This window comes from Ambystoma mexicanum, chromosome 1p (genome assembly GCF_040938575.1).
Source record: "Ambystoma mexicanum isolate Mex_15411 chromosome 1p, UKY_AmexF1_1, whole genome shotgun sequence".
In the NCBI taxonomy this organism is placed as follows: Eukaryota; Metazoa; Chordata; class Amphibia; order Caudata; family Ambystomatidae; genus Ambystoma; species Ambystoma mexicanum.
This window is the reverse complement of record NC_090921.1, coordinates 174,184,553-174,200,631: the sequence shown is the minus strand read 5'-3', so window position 1 is coordinate 174,200,631 and position 16,079 is coordinate 174,184,553. Positions and strand designations below refer to the sequence as shown.

Below are 16,079 nucleotides of genomic sequence, written 5' to 3'. Positions count from 1 at the left end.
GCAACTGCTAAAGCCGATTGGCTGGTAATGGTTCAGACAAAGCATGGGAATAATCCAGTTCCTAATTGGCCATAGCCGACACAACTCTTGCATGGTTTGTTTAGGAGAAAAGATTGTCTGTAGCATAGTTGTCGGAGTTGGGGAGGGGGATGAAGCACCTTCTCCTACAACCCTAGTCTGTGCTTTCACCCAAAGACTGCTTTTCAAAGAACACCCAGGTGTTTCCCTTTTACGGTGCATCAGTGTTAATCCCAAACATGAGGGGTAGCTGGATGACATTATCTCATTAGCTTACTTACCTTAGTCTGTCAGATACGATGCAAGAAGTATCCCAAGGTTCGCTTGCACTCAGATAATCTCAGTAGCATCTGCAAAGCAATGGGAACACAGACCATGATCAATGCTCAAACATCGATGTCGAAAAATTGGGCAGACTTGGAGGAACTTGTGGTTATGCGTGAATTTTCCTATTTCCATACTTGTATCGTTTACCCAGGGATGACTATTGGACATGTTTTCTACCTGGCATGAAAAGTGTATCTGGCTATGTTTAATCGATACCTAGCGCCTTCTAATCCTGTTTGGGTATCTGGAGATGCTTACTCAATCGCTAGGGTCTTCCATTTCTTTTGGGTATCTGGAGATGCTTACTCAATTGCTAGGGTATTCTATTCCCTTTGGGTATCTGGAGATGCTTACTCAATTGCTAGGGTATTCTATTCCCTTTGGGTATCTGGAGATGCTTACTCAATTGCTAGGGTATTCTATTCCCTTTGGGTATCTGGAGATGCTTACTCAATCGCTAGGGTCTTCCATTTCTTTTGGGTATCTGGAGATGCTTACTCAATCGCTAGGGTATTCTATTCCCTTTGGGTATCTGGAGATGCTTACTCAATCGCTAGGGTCTTCCATTTCTTTTGGGTATCTGGAGATGCTTACTCAATTGCTAGGGTATTCTATTCCCTTTGGGTATCTGGAGATGCTTACTCAATTGCTAGGGTATTCTATTCCCTTTGGGTATCTGGAGATGCTTACTCAATCGCTAGGGTCTTCCATTTCTTTTGGGTATCTGGAGATGCTTACTCAATCGCTAGGGTATTCTATTCCCTTTGGGTATCTGGAGATGCTTACTCAATCGCTAGGGTCTTCCATTTCTTTTGGGTTATCTGGAGATGTTCAGTTGATAACTAGGTTCTTCTATTACTTTTCCCGTCATGGAGTTGAAGCTTGCCATTTTTCATCTATCTTCTGTGTGTGGAATGTGAGTAGTGGGATTTCCTATAATGGCACTGCAGATAATGTCTTGTCTTTGGCTAGTTGCATTCCTAGTTTCATTTTCTCCTAGACCCTATCTGTGAGGTATGACTGGAGACTGGTTGCGTGAACACACGTGTTTCTTTAAGTTAACAAACTGTTCGCTTGTACCCATTCAAGTGCCGATGTCCCTTCACTATATGTCACTAGATCCTTTATGCACTATGACTTCACCTCCTGTCCCGTTGAGCTGGCGGGGACCTTCAAGGAGATTATTGTGCCGGCATGTCCCCCATTATGAAGGATTTGCTTTTGTGAAACAAATATATGTGCAAGTGCTACACTGAGCAAAAAGAACATAATAAAGAGACAGTCACAGAGCCATCTTAATACAAAAGGGTTGATTCAAACAATCACCCACGCTCGGGGGTGGAGGGGTGTACAGGGCCGGTAATGGCCCGAGCCTAAGTATGCCTGAGCGAAGCAAGTACCTTGGTGAGGGCACAAACACCCCCCACACCGCAGTGGGGGTGATTGCTAACCCCAGGGTGCGACCAGGTTTATTTGTTTAACCCGGAGAGGAGATCTGCGTGTATTGCATGAGCCCAATCTCCTATAAAAAAACAAGATGGCTGCCGTTCCAGGAAAAGGAACTTGGTTCCTTTTCTTTATCCATGTCTGCTTCCACAGGCAGGAACAGCGCCGGAACCGGAGCACCTCTGGCCCAGCAGTTAAGTGGGGAAATGGTATGGGATGTCCTTGGGGGTGGGGGAGGCTGGAGTAATGTGGGGAGGCAACAGTGAGAAGGCTCCCTGTTGCTTCCCCACATTTAAGATGGCACCACCTGGGAAGAGCCTCAGGTGACTGGAAAATGGAGGCAATACACAGTGTGTTCTCTTTCGGTTTTCCAGCCACCTGATTGGCTGAGTGCCCTTCCCCGGGTGCTAATGCGTGTAATTGTTACTTCATTGGATGTTTTAGCTGTACTTGTGTGTATACAAGACAGTTGTAGTTCCATCACATTGCGCCTCATTTTCTACCTGGGCAACTCCCCCAGGTAAGTTTTGCATTTAAAATTTTAAAACTGCTATCCTTTTAGTGCTCTATTAGAATCATTTTGGGTTATATTGTCCCACAGCCAAAAAACAAGTCTCCCTTATCACCCTCCCCAGAGGCCATCCTCCGATTATCTTTTTACTGCACATTCAGTGTGGGAGTCCTCAAAATATCTGTTGCTTCAAAGATTGATTTACCATTTCATTATTTTTTTAGACTTTTTTACACAACTCTTCATGACGCCAGGAACGTCTTGCGCCCGTCGCTCGTTTTGTTCAAGCTTCTCAGTCGCCGGAGATACTGTTTCAATGTCCAGTCATTGGGGCCATAGACTTGTCTGTGAAGCTAATGCTGACACCAGGAAGAAAAGCCTTTTCAAGGCCTGTGCTACCTGTCCTCTAAAGAGCGTTTATGTGGAGGATGTCCACAGCGACTGTCTCTACTGCCTTTATCCTCATCACGAGATCGGCGACTTTTCAATCTGCCAGTCGTTCTCCAGCAAGACGCTTATAGACGGTCACTAGAGGTTAGCGACTTGGATAGACGATGGTGTTGAAGCCTCTGGCATGGCCCCTGTATGTAGCCATGCTTCCCTCAGGCAGAGCAGACCCCTAGAACGTGCCACTTCATCCAAGAGGTCAAGGTCCCATGATGACTGTTCCCATGGGAAAAGAGCAAATCATACGACCCCAGCTTGGACTGCCATTCCGTCCACAAAAGTTCCAACGTCAGTCTGCTGTCACATGAGCAGTGTTTTTGTCCATGAAGACTGCTCCATCTTCGGCTTCGAAACACCCGTCGGCGTCTTCTAATGGGCTACTCTAGTCATCTACCAACAAGCATTCGCTGACCTCTTAGTCTATGACCCCCATCGATGATTCACAAACAGAATTAAGCGCTCTGTACCTTCGACCACCTCATCCACGATCCAGTCAACGCCAATTTCGATGACAATATCGAAGACTGCTGTGGTGCAATGAACTTCATCGACCTCTGTCACTGCTTCGGCCACGCTTAATTGTCAAACGACTCTACGATGTGTCGCACCGGCTGGGAATTCAGCCTCTGATTTCAGCTCTACCAAGGCCTACCCGTACCCGTCCACTGTTAAATGCTGGCCCCATGCAATCCTCCTGTACCTACTATTGTTCCTCCTGAGGACATTTTTCGACCTTCCAGTCATGGTGGTTTGGAGCAGGAAGGTGTCTTTTCTGATGTTGACGACACCGATGTGGAACAATCTACGACTGGAGTTCCCACAATTATGCCGCCCCCCAAGGGTACTTCCTGCTCCTACTGGGCCAGCTCCCGCTCAACTGGAGCAGCGTGACCTCTCTAGACATTCTATCTACGCTTCAACATTTGGTATCATAGTTGCAGCATAGGTTTCCTGTTCTATCTGGAATGCCACGCCAGGAGCTTCCTGCTGGCGTGTTTCCTGTTCCTTCGCCTCCTACAGGGCATCCCTCACAAACCCGCACATTTGCTTTTCCTCCTCTTGCCAACCTCACAGATCCGGAGGATGACATTTCCCAAGGTGATGTGTCCACTGTGACATATCCCTAGATGTCGTTGCTTCTCCCCGAGTGGGAGCCCCTTCCCATAAGGCAACGGAGGTGAGGCCGCTACTCGATAGTTTTATGCGGTAGGGTCTCATGGGTAGGGACGTCCCTTAAGGGATGAGGATGACCATCTAGCGTAAAAGCCTTGTAAAATCAACACACCCACACACACTCTGACCTCCCTTCCTTGAAGAACCTCTTTGTAGAGGGTAAACCTATGCACTATCAGGTGGAGCTATAGGGAAGCTAAAAGTACTGCGACGAGGAAGAGGCATACAGACCTCACTCTCCAGAACTGAGAGAAACCGTCTAGTCTCTCGCGAGGAAATTAACATTTTAACACTTTAAAACCGAAGGACAACCGAAAGAGAGAGCCCCGCTGCTAAGCCATACACAGCTGGGACGCCGGAAGTTGGAGACCGGGGACGCTGGCCAGAAAGGGAGAAAAGCCCTGTCCGATCCTAGAGAAGAAAGACCGTGCACAGTTCTGGCTGCCAAAAGGATCGGTAGCAATGCCCGAGAAGTTGGGCCGGCGAGTCCTTGGCAAGTATTCAGACCGTAGTCAGTGGAAAAATGCAAACCCACCGGAAGGATGGGAGAGAAAGGGAAAGACCAGCAAAGCCAACAAAACACTGCTTCCAGTCCCAGCCAGGCCCGGAGATGTGCCACAAATCCCTACAAAGTAACGGGAGGCACGTGTCTGCCAGCAGGGACACAATGGGTCACAGACCCCTAGAGTCAAGAGGCCTATTTGTGCATCAGAGGAAATCTTCCTGTGTCAGTGGTGGAGACATAACCACTGACCACCAGAGAAGGGTCACAAACCCCAAAAGTCAAGACTGTTTGTGAGAGGAAATCTTCCTCGTGTCTGATATTTATTTCTGCATAAGAGGAAATCTTCTTGTGTCAGTGGAAGGATAAGAACCACTGACAATCCAAGAAACCCAGGTCGAGGATCCAAGCCAAAACAGACACGAGTTATCTTCCTTGTGGTAGTACTTGGCAGGTTAGTGAACCAGGCCTGCCAACTCGAAGTACATGGGTGCAGGACCCACGCACAATTAGAACTTTGTGATATTGAACAGGGGAAATACTAGAGTATTGAGGGGAAGGGAGTCATTCCCCCGAGGTCTAGTGCGATTGGCACGTTGTAATGAGAAGCATCGAGAGGAGGGAGTCATCCTCCTGATGATAATAGGTGGAGGAAGTAAGGACCAGCTTCCAGCCAGGGGAAGGGAGTCATTCCCCCTAATACATAAACGACCCAAGACTAGAAGGGTTGTGGGGCTTGTTTTGTTTGTTTGAGGGCACTTGCAGCCAGGGGAAGGGTGTCATTCCCCTTGGTGAGAACTACTGAAGTTCCTGAAGTGAACTTTGATCACAATCCCAGGACAAGGGAGCCCTTCACCTGGGCAAAAAACACTTAAGACTCATCTTAGGAGCCCTTCACCTGGGCAACAAACACTTAAGACTCATCTTAGGAGCCCTTCACCTGGGCAACAAACACTTAAGACTCATCTTAGGAGCCCTTCACCTGGGCAACAAACACTAAAGACTCATCTTATTTAGTTATAAGTGTGAGGGACAGAACAGACCCTCAAGGATACTCTGGCATGAAATGGTAAACTTTGCAGCACAAACCTTAATTTATTGCAGCATTTTTGTGGCCCTTTTATTATTGACTGGATTGTGCAAGATTGGCCCATTGCAGGACAGAGGCAGTGTGCAATGCTACAAGAGAGCCAGGGTGTCATCATTTGCACCTTTTGCATCAATTTAATAGGAAGAGGCCCAGATGCCTCTAGCTTGTCAGAACAGTGTTCGAGTTGGCTAAGTTTTTGGTTTAATGTGCATGCCTAGTTAATATTATTAACGGTATTGATCATGAGTTGTAATGCTAAAAATATTCCCCCTTCTATGTTCTCCAATACTGCAAACACCCACGCACCTCTCACCAACACACCTCACCATCACAACTTGATTTCTAGCCTGTTGCCAACTCTGATTTCTGGCCGGCCGTTCCCTCGCTGATTTCTGGCCACTGCCCCACTGCTTCCTTGCTGCTTTCTTGCCCCTCTAACCCACTGCTCCTCCACTGCTTTCTTGCCTACCACTCCACATCTGACCCATCACTCCCCCCCCGCACTCCTTTCCCTCTCCTATTGTGACAATTTTTACATTTAAAAAAAAATTAGATTTGGGCTCAGAGCATTAAAAGAAATGTGGCATCTAAAAATAGAGCAGAGGATATGCTATTTTAAAATGGATCACCCTATTCTCAAGGTGGCCTGAACATTGCGACGGCGCTGAGCTGTAGTGCAAATTATGGGCTTGCCATCCACCTTAAAAATATGTTGTGTTGGAAGCGCTCCCTGACAAGGTACTACAGGCTCCCAGCGTGTTTCAGGGGCCTGCCACTGCAAAATGCGACCCCACAAAAACAAATTTCTATCCCATTTGAGGAACAGAAATGCAAGTGAGATGGCAGCGGATAATACCTCTGCTGGCGTACTTAAAAAGAAAAGAAGGGCATGACCGCGTCAGGAAAAACCCTGTCATGCAGTGGCACCACCATGCACCTATTCAAAGCAGGCGCATAGGGTTGCTTGCAATTTCTGGACATTTAAAAGCGCAACTTGTTTGTACATTTGGGACGCGCTTTTACATGTGCAGAAATGCCTCCTGATATGCGCAAAGGAGTGAAAACGTCCATCCGAATGGGCGCCTATTCGGATGCCCTTCGTGGATTGGGCCGCTCGTTTTTTTGGCACAATGTAAGCGATGTGCCTGCGCATTTCATTTCTTAAGGAACCTAAGTGTGTGGAACGCAACCCAGTTCAGATTCGGTAGGGTCGCCGGCGACCCGGAAATCCTTCCTCTTCGTGGTCAGTGCCACCCGTCCGGGTAGGAAATCAGCTCAGTCGGAAAAGCATTATCTCCAGGGTCGCAACTACCATTAATTAAGGTGGTTAATGTGATGGCTATCCTGTCCCACTATGAGATGGGCCCTATATTGGATTTCCTTCCAGATTGCAAGAAGGATGAAGCTTTTGCTCTTTTTCACAAAGGGGAGGCCGCCTCAGACCACGCAATTTCAGTAGCAGTGGATATTGCGGACACTGGCTTCTGACGGATGTGGAGCAGCGCTGTTTTACACCAAGTGTGGGTCAAGGCCGCCCGGAAGTGCAAGCAAAAGTAGTGGACATGCCCTTTGAGGAAAGAAGGTGGATGACTCACTACAAGACATCAAGGTGGACACAAACTATCCACTTACGGGGAATACTGCAACAATGACATTGATGCTTTTGGTCCGGTGAAAACATACTTCCCACGACTACAGGCCATCCTACCAGTCCAGCACCTATGCTGCAATGGGAAGTCCCAGGCCTACAGGGGGGATCCACATCACCATGGCTCAATCCTCCAAACGGGCCTGACCAGGCTCTGCCCCTCCACTTTCAGACCTGAATGGGATGGAGGCTCTCAGACTTCATCGTCACAGACAAATGGGTGTTGTCGCTAATCAATCAGGCACACATGGTATAATTAATCGGGCACTAGTCCTCTGTCCCTCCCTTGTCAAAGGTTCAGATGCACTTGTCATCACTGCTACGAGAAGTTCAGTCCCTGATCTCCAAGGGGGCGATCTTGCATGCCCCCTTCATCAGCAAGGCCAAGGGGTGTACTCGAGATACTTTTTCGTGAAGAAAGATTCAGGAAGTTGGAGACCCATTCTCGACCTACGCTTCCTCAACAACTGCCTACGGTGTCATGACTTCAATATAGTCACACTGTAGCATACTCTGACACAGCCGCAAAAAGGAATTTCCTTTCATCTGTGGATCTTGAAGTTACTTTCAAGTCCCAAACCATCTACGAAACCGAAGGTTCCCTGTCGAAGAGCAACACTTTCAGTTGCTTGCCCATCTGACTCTGCTCCGCTTCAAGGGTATTTATGAAATGACTGGCACCGGTGGCAGCTCATCTATATTGTTTATGGGTACACGTCTACCCGTACCTAGACAATTGGCTGTTTTGGGCAGTCTCTCTTCCACTGGCTAGGATCCGCTGTGAACAAAATCCTGCTCAACTCCTTTTGCAACACGTGCTGTTCCTGTGAGCTCGGTTGAACACAGTGTCTTGCAAAGTTACTCCTTCTAAGGATAGAGTACAGACCATCCTTGCGAAAACTCTACTGCCGTCACAGAAGACGTTGGCTATTGTCCACATGTTGAAGTCCCTGCTTGGGATGTCATCCTGCATTCCTTTAATCTAGCACTGCAGGCTTCGCATGAGGCCTCCTCAGGAGTTCCTCAATGCTTGATTGAAACAAGTCTCCAGCGCATGAAAGCACGGGATTCATTTGATGCGCCCCAGTCGCAACGCTCTTCGGACGATCAGATCACGTTCACAACGGACGCATCATTGGAAAGCTGGGGAGCCTTCAAAGGCCATTTTCTTGCCACAGGTCTATGGTCGCAAGAAGAAAAGTCGTTACACACCAGCATCCTAGAATATTCCGCTGTGTTCTGTGCCCTGAAGTCCTTTCTACTGCAGCTTTTGGGGCGGGTTATCCGTTGGTGATTACCAACACCATGACCACATGTTTTACATCCGCAAACAAGGCGGTACGGGCGTCCTCCCTTCGGGTAACAGATGCTCGGGGAAATGTGATCCTCCACTAGTGGGAACGTCAGAACGACCAGAGTTCGATGCACCTTCCACATGTGGGGGATGCCAGATGTCAACCTATTCGCAACCTTTTTCGCAACCGGGGCGAACAAGAAGTGTGGATTTCGACAGCATATTCCATCATGCAGGGAGTCTAGGGGACTCCTTCACGGGTCCCTTTGGAAGGGTGTATGTGTGCCCTCCATTTCCTCTTGTTCCTCGAGTGATCGATGTGTTCAGATGGCATCAGTGCAAACTAATCTTGGTGGCCCCAGCTTGGCCGAGGCAATATTGGTTCTGACGACCTCAGTCTCTCGTCAGCACCTCCATTGGGCTTCCTCCGGAAGCCAGAGACTGCAACGCCCCTCCCTCAATGTGACGGGTAACCCGTGATTACGTGCTGTAAAAAATAGAGACAATAAATGAATGGGTAAAAATAATGGAATACAAAAATAAAGAGGGTAAAAAAATAGTGGCAGAAAACAAAGAACGAAATATAGGCAATTACATAGGTTTGAGTTTAAGGGGGGGGGGGGGTCGAATAAGACTTCCGTTAAAAATAGTATAAAGGAGGATGAAAGAGAGGAATGACGGGTGTAAGTGGTCCAGGAGTTGTGGGGGTGTCACCCAGTAAGCGGTATTAACCAGGCAAAAGCTGGTCTAAAGTAATATGGTCAGAGCGAAAATGTATTGAAAAGACACAAAACCACAATTCTAAATTATTAAAAGGGCCACTAGATGGCAGTCATAGACTATAGAAACAGTTTACATGTACGTAATATGCATCCGACAGCATGGCCGCTGCTTTCTTAAAGTGTGGGAATATCCTTTGCCGCCAGACTGTCGAAACATTCCGTGAAAAGCCTGGGATTCCCCCACCGTTTCTTGCTACAAGAACAAGTGGAAGCGTTTCTCCACTTGGTGTTCTGACCATAACCTCGCCCCCTTCCATGTGCAGGCTCCTGGCGTCCTGCCCTACCTTTTGTCCTTGGCGCAGGCCGGAATTGTTCACTCTTTCATCAAGGTGCACCTGGATGACAATCCTCGGGGGCCGCTTTCTCTGCAGTTACACAGGCTTATCAAGGAACTCCTTGAAGGTCTGCTCTGATTTTTCCCTCCCGTCTGAGCACCTGCTCCAGTGTTGGGAGTTGAATGTGGTTCTCTCCAAACTCATGGGTCCTCCTTTTGAACTTTTATGCAAAGTCTCTCTGAAGTTTTTGTTTTGGAAGACCGCTCTTAGTTGCCATCACCTCCGCAAGTTAATGTGAGGGAGATGCAGGCTCTCTCATGCAGGCCGCCCTGCCGTGCTCTCCTGCGGAACACTCTGAGGTCCTTGGATGTGGTACAAACACTAAAGTTCTACGTTTCCCACACAAAATGCATTCACACGTTTACACAGCTGTTTGGGGCTTTTGGGACATCCAGCACAGGCAATGCTCTCTACTAGCCATCCATTGCTTATTGGCTGTCCTGCATTTCTTACTGTCATCACCTGGCTTACAGGCCTCTTCCGGGCAGGCCCAGGGCCCGTTGCACAATGGCTGTGGCTGCTACCACAGCTGTCTTCTATGTTGTTCCCCTGCTGGCCATCTGCAGGGCTGTCAAATGAAGATCGGTGCATACCGTCATCAGGTTTTGACTCCGTCAATAGGGATTCCACAGAGCAGTCCAGGGTCCAGCAGGCAGTGCTGTGCAACCTGTTTGGGTGAGCTGATTGTTAATGTTAAAGGTCATTTGTACCGTGCACTATCACCACGGGAGTGGTCCCCTGGCGCTCTGGCGGCTCTGAAAGAGGGAGGGAGAGGTGGGTTAGTGGGTGGAGGCTGGAAAAGTGCAAGATTGCAGTGACGTGCTGTTGGCAGCCTCAGCCCGGTGGTTCCGTCGGCTGGGCCTGGGGTGTATGCTAGTCGTCGTGTGCTGATGTGCGAGTCTGTGTGTTTTTTGTTTTGTTGTTGCAGTGTAGTGAAGTTCGTGCAGTTTGCTGTGCTGGAGGTTTGTGGTTGTGTTTGGCTTGGAGTTTGAGAGGTGTATGCAGAGAAGGAAATTGTTAGTGGTGTTGGTTAGTTGGTATCTTTATCCTGGATTGAATCGGTTGGGCTCGTGTAATCTTACACGACGGGATGCTTGTGCACCCTGTGCCTCAGGAGGTGCGTGCCCGTTTTTGCATTTGAGGCCATTTGAGGATTTAGCTGTCCCCTCCGCCCGCTCCCTAATAACTTTGCATGCTCCTCACCCCCACCCACATGACTAACGCACCTGCTAGTGTCTATACTTCCGATTGTGTGGTGATTGGTGGTATCTCGTCCGTTCCACAACCCTGTGGTATCTAGTTGTGGCTGTACGGGCAGTGGGGGATGTTAACAGTTGGCTGGAGTTGTTGCCTCCGTCTCCCTGGGTCTCGCAGGTGGACCCCTGTGTCCAGCGTCAGCCCTACTGGTGCTCAGAGTACTTCTGTAGGTTCTAGGGGCTTGTCAATGTCTTTTTCTGTTGAGTCATTTGTCTTATTGTTTCGGTTTTAGTTTTTGGTGTTGAAGAGCCAGGTTTTTAGTAATTTTCTGAATTTAAGGTGATCTTTAGTGTTCCTTATTACTTTTGGGATGTTCCAGGTTTTCGCGGCTAAGTGGTAGAAAGCGGTGCCTCCGAGTTTCTTCTTGATGTAAGGTTTTTGTTCCAGTCGGATTTCGTTGGTTGACCTGAGCGGTCTCGTTGGCTTGTAGATTGTTATTTTCTTTTGTAGGAATTCTGCTCCTTGTCCGCAGATTGCCCTGTGCGTTATGCACATTGTTTTGAAGATGATACGTTGTTTTACTGGGAGCCAGTGTAGTGTTTTTAGGGCCGGGGTGATGTGGTCTCTTCTGGATAGTTTGAGGAGTAGTCTGGCTGCTGTGTTTTGGATCCGTTGTAGCTTCTTCAGTAGGTATTCGGTATACCGAGGTAGAGGCTGTTTGCATAGTCGATACTTGACATGATGAGGCCGACGATAGGGAGTGTTTTGTGTGTGAAGGAGAGGAAAGGTCGTATTTTCCTTGCCGTGTGGAGGAGGAAGAAGCATTTCTTGACTGTTGCGTTTATTTGCGGTTCTAAGATTAGGGTGTTGTCCATCAGGACTCCCAGATTTTTTACTACCTTAGATGGTGATGGTGCGGATCCCGTTTCTGTTGGCCACCGGATGGCGGTTTCCTTCTCTTGGTCTTTGGATATGATCATGATTTCTGTTTTTCCTGGGTTGATTTTCAGGTTGTTGGCATTCATCCAGTTAGAGACTTCTTTTAGACAGTCGGTTAAGTTTGAATGATCGGCTTGGGTGTCTTCGATCTTGTAGATGATTTGAGTGTTGTCTGCGTAGTTGTAGCATTTGATGTTGTGTTTCTTGAAGATTCTGATTACTGGGGTTTGGTAGATGTTGAAGTACAGTGGTGATAGAGAGGATCCTTGTGGTACTCCAGTCGTTGACTCGTGGGGTGGATTTGAAGGGTTTGATCCAAACGGTTTCAGTTCTGTCTGCTAGGAATGATTTAGTCCAGCGTAGCGCTGTCTGTTATGCCTATGTCTTCTAGTCTTTTGGTTAGGGTGTCATGGCTAACTGTGTCGATGGCTTGTTATCTGAGATCAGCGTTTCCTTCGAGTGAGCTTTAACCCCACCCATGGTTTGTATTGTGTGCTTTGTAATCTAGTCTCACAAGTGAATCTATGAAAGACACAATGCTGGAAAAGGAAAATATTAACCTGTAACTCCTGTTCTCCAGCATTGACCTCTTTCATAGATTCACATGCGACCCTCCCACCTACCCCGCCTATGGCTCTGCATGTTTTACAAAGATGAAGATGGCCTCTGGGGGTGGAGCTAAGAGAGACCTGTCAATTGACAGTGGGGCAGTATGATCCAAACTGACACCAACAGATCACTAAAGTGACCGCATGTTAAATGTAAACTGCTTTACTATTACCACGATTCCCAGCCTGACTGGGGATATTCTACCAGCACGTGAATCTATGGAAGGTATCCATGCTGGAGAACAGGAGTTACAGTTAAGCAACGTATTGGTTTTCCAGGACTAAACGCCACTTGTACCGTCACATACTCCCACACAGATTTCACGTTTAACCCAAATGCACATGGTATATGGGCATATGTCAGTAACGCCCAACGGGCGTTTGCATAGATTATATTGCAATGTGAGGGGCCGATTGAGCTCTAGGCTCACTAGAATGGGTGCATCACCCTTAGAAGCCCAATCCCAGAACCGCAAAGTTTGGCTGCATGCAAATTCCCATCTTTATCCCCCCACGCCAGTGTTCAGTCAGCGCTCTTTAATCTACATGACTCGGGCGGTTGGGTTCTGTGGCTAAGTAAATATCGAATAAATGCTTGAAAATGGTTGATGCTAAAAAGTTCAATAAAGAAAATTAATTAAAATAGTGTAAACATTTGGTCCACAATTAACCGCTTTAATAGTCGGTGAGATTGCAGAATTCATTGTGGTGGCACTTTAAGCTGCAGCCCAGATGTTGAAGGGCTGAGTCGGCCCATCGAGATTTGAACCTGTGATCTACAGATCTCTATAGCCTTCAACTCACCAAGCTATTTTACGGGTTTAACAGTCAGCATAGCACGTGATCTTGGTTTTCATCCAGACTTCTTTGTCCATTTTGTTTCTTTCTACCATCAGATCAGACATGCATCGATGGATGGGTGCCTTCCCCAATAAAAAGGAGCCAAAGCAGTCCAGTGACGAGACCATCTACGAAGACTGGGGTAAGGACTGAATGTTAAGATGGCTTTTGCACACCCCCTTGCTGCGTTTCCATTTCCTTGTGCCTTGAGTGATGTTTAAAGCAGCAGTGGGGTTTGCTTGGAACGACATTTGAATGAAGGTTGTGTGGTTACAATACACACACAGGCACATTAATTGCAGGGATTAGTGACTGGTTTCCACAGAATTCGGAACTTTGGGCATATGAGTGATTGACTCTGGGGTAGTCGAGGGACCAATTGAAGAAAGGGGTGAGGGAGTGTTTTCAGGATAAGTTTTTGGGAGGATGTTGAGTAGCACTGGCCGGAAGGGTTGGCTGGATCATTGACTGGCTTTTGGATTGAGTAGAAGAGCACTGGCCGGATTACTGATTGGCTTTGGAAGGGTTAACTGGATCATTGACTGGATTGGGGATGGAGTAGAATATATAAAAAGCCCTTTAATTTGGTATATATTCCCGAACACCCATACCCCAAATACATATTTTTCAAACAACCCTATTTTAATTTATTGTTTTGGTTAAAAAAATCTGCGGTAAAAAACCAGCGATAAAACATCCCACGATGTAAGGACGTCGTACCTCAGTGGACACTGACTGGCTCAGGGAAGGTTGGCCAGATCGTTGACCCGTTGTGACCTCCAGTGGTAGAAGTGTACGCAAAGTGGTAGTGGAACTATGTTCCCTGCTGTCCTGTGACCGCCACCCACAAATCCCATCGCCACGCCCCCTCCCACGCGCAATTGAAACCCCCAAACAAATAGCATGCTCTTTAAGGGAATGTTCAGTGCAGTGAACTGATGTGCAAATTTCAACTTGTTCATACACTTTTATTATAAAACTAAACCATTCTGGAACAGTTTCTCATTAAAATAAAAGTATAGGGCCAGACAAACATTTTTTTTCCTTCTTTTTTTAAAGTAAAGTAGCACCGCTCCAACTGCTTACGACCACTGGTGACCTCCCTTCCAACATCTTCTGACAATCCCACCTGTGCACTATCTCCAGCCATCGGTGTCACTATTTCATACGCCCTGTTCTGCCCCCCCCCCCCAACCCTGTACTACAACCTCTACTCCTTCATACTATATTTCACCCTGAAAATATTTAAAATTAAGAGGAAAGTGCTGTTTGGACCTCCTGTGTGGGAAAGGAATGGGTTGTTCTGTGATCACCAGTGCTGACAGGGCCCCTTCTGCTTCTGTCTCATAGATTGTCCTCAGGTGCAGTGTGTTGAAGCCTACACTGCTACACAGGCAGATGAGCTTAGCCTGGAGCCCACTGACATCATCAACATTCTTCGCAAGACCACCGAAGGTAAGATCGGAGGGGAAAATGGATGCAGGGGAGAGGTTGAGAGGGAAGACCCCTGAGGGCAGGAGCCAGATGCCTCAGTTAGGTGCTTCAGCTGGGAATTCATACAGGGCAGCAGCTGTCGGGCCAGGTGCTGAGGGGAAATGGGCCGATGCATAGGTTGATTTTCAGAGTTGGATGGCCCATATCTAACGGCGCCTGTGGCATCCTGCCTACTATCGGAATATACAGAGGATGTTTTCATAGGCTACCCAAATGATCCCATGTCACAATAGCATTGGGTTTCCAGTCCTGGGTTCCTTTATCAAACAATTGGTATATTGTGTGCTAGATGAAGTTCTAGCTCCCAAAATGCATTATATGAACGCAGAAATACACTGGGCAAGGGTGCGCATGTAAGGAGCACCCCAACCAGGTGTACTCCACTCTGCATCCCTCTCTCAAGCGGCCCTGAGGAGCATACAAGAGTGTTGCACACACATTAGTTTCCATATGATTCCCCCCCCATGCCACATATGGTAACCTCCTTACCTCATATGTTACCCTCAATGACATGTACAACCCCAACTACAAATGGGTTGAGTGTTTAGGTACCCTTTCCTTCCCTTCAGTCTATACATATTTTGACTCTTGTTCTTGAGCAAGGTCTCCAGCTTTATCCTATCTTGAAATTCCACCTGAGAAATGTAAGTCGTTGGAGGGGAGTCAGAGCGTAACTCCCACCCCCTTAAATAACTGGGTCAAGATGGACTGTACAGGTCAGAGGTGAAGGAAAATTGGGTAGAGGAAGGACTTACAGCGGTCCTTTGTTGGTGTCCGAGTGCTCGGACTAAAATGTCCCCATACCATAATCACACAGCCAAAACTCTCATAAAAATCAGGATATTCCAACGCTGTCTCCAGAGCATAGCAACATACAAATAAATGGTAAAACACCCTGGTTTCATCAGATTATTGCACTCTGTTTTGTGAGGGGTCGCAGCAACAGACCCCAAATGAGGAGACAGGAATATGTGCATGGTGTGAGCTCAAGCACCATCCATTTGAGGAATACTGTATTTTTAATGTCTTGCCAGGCCACCGGAGGACAAGATGTGTCTTCATAGGGATAGAAGCACAGTTTGTATGTGGTTGTATGCATATGAACAACAACCACACATCAGACCCCCATACAACAGCACCCGACGGGCTCAGAACCGAATAACACACCAACGTGCTCGGCGTACAATGTTAACCGAAGCTGCCAACAGTACTTCACAGCTCCCTTGCTGTTCTCCAAACTTTCTCCTACTAACATGCCTAACCTACCCCTTTGTTTCAGAGCCGCCAGAGCGCCAGGGGACCACTTTGGTGGTGATAGTGTGCAGTACAAATATCCTTTAGCATTAACAAGTGTTCATAATAAAAACATTTACAGGGCTTGCAAAATCTCCTAGCCCACTTGAATTCAAGAGATTTTAAGAATGGGGA

The 16,079-nt window shown here is 47.5% G+C and overlaps 1 protein-coding gene across 8 annotated transcripts in view; it reads left to right on the top strand.

Moving 5' to 3' along the window:
* ARHGEF15 (Rho guanine nucleotide exchange factor 15) overlaps nt 1-16,079 on the top strand; it is a 592,319-nt gene that overhangs the window by 568,086 nt on the left and 8,154 nt on the right. For all 8 annotated transcript variants that reach the window (XM_069646189.1, XM_069646186.1, XM_069646177.1 and 5 more), the window contains 2 exons: nt 13,214-13,299; nt 14,508-14,612. In XM_069646189.1, the coding sequence (XP_069502290.1) occupies nt 13,214-13,299; nt 14,508-14,612 (191 nt within the window). The remainder of the gene's footprint in view (nt 1-13,213; nt 13,300-14,507; nt 14,613-16,079) is intronic.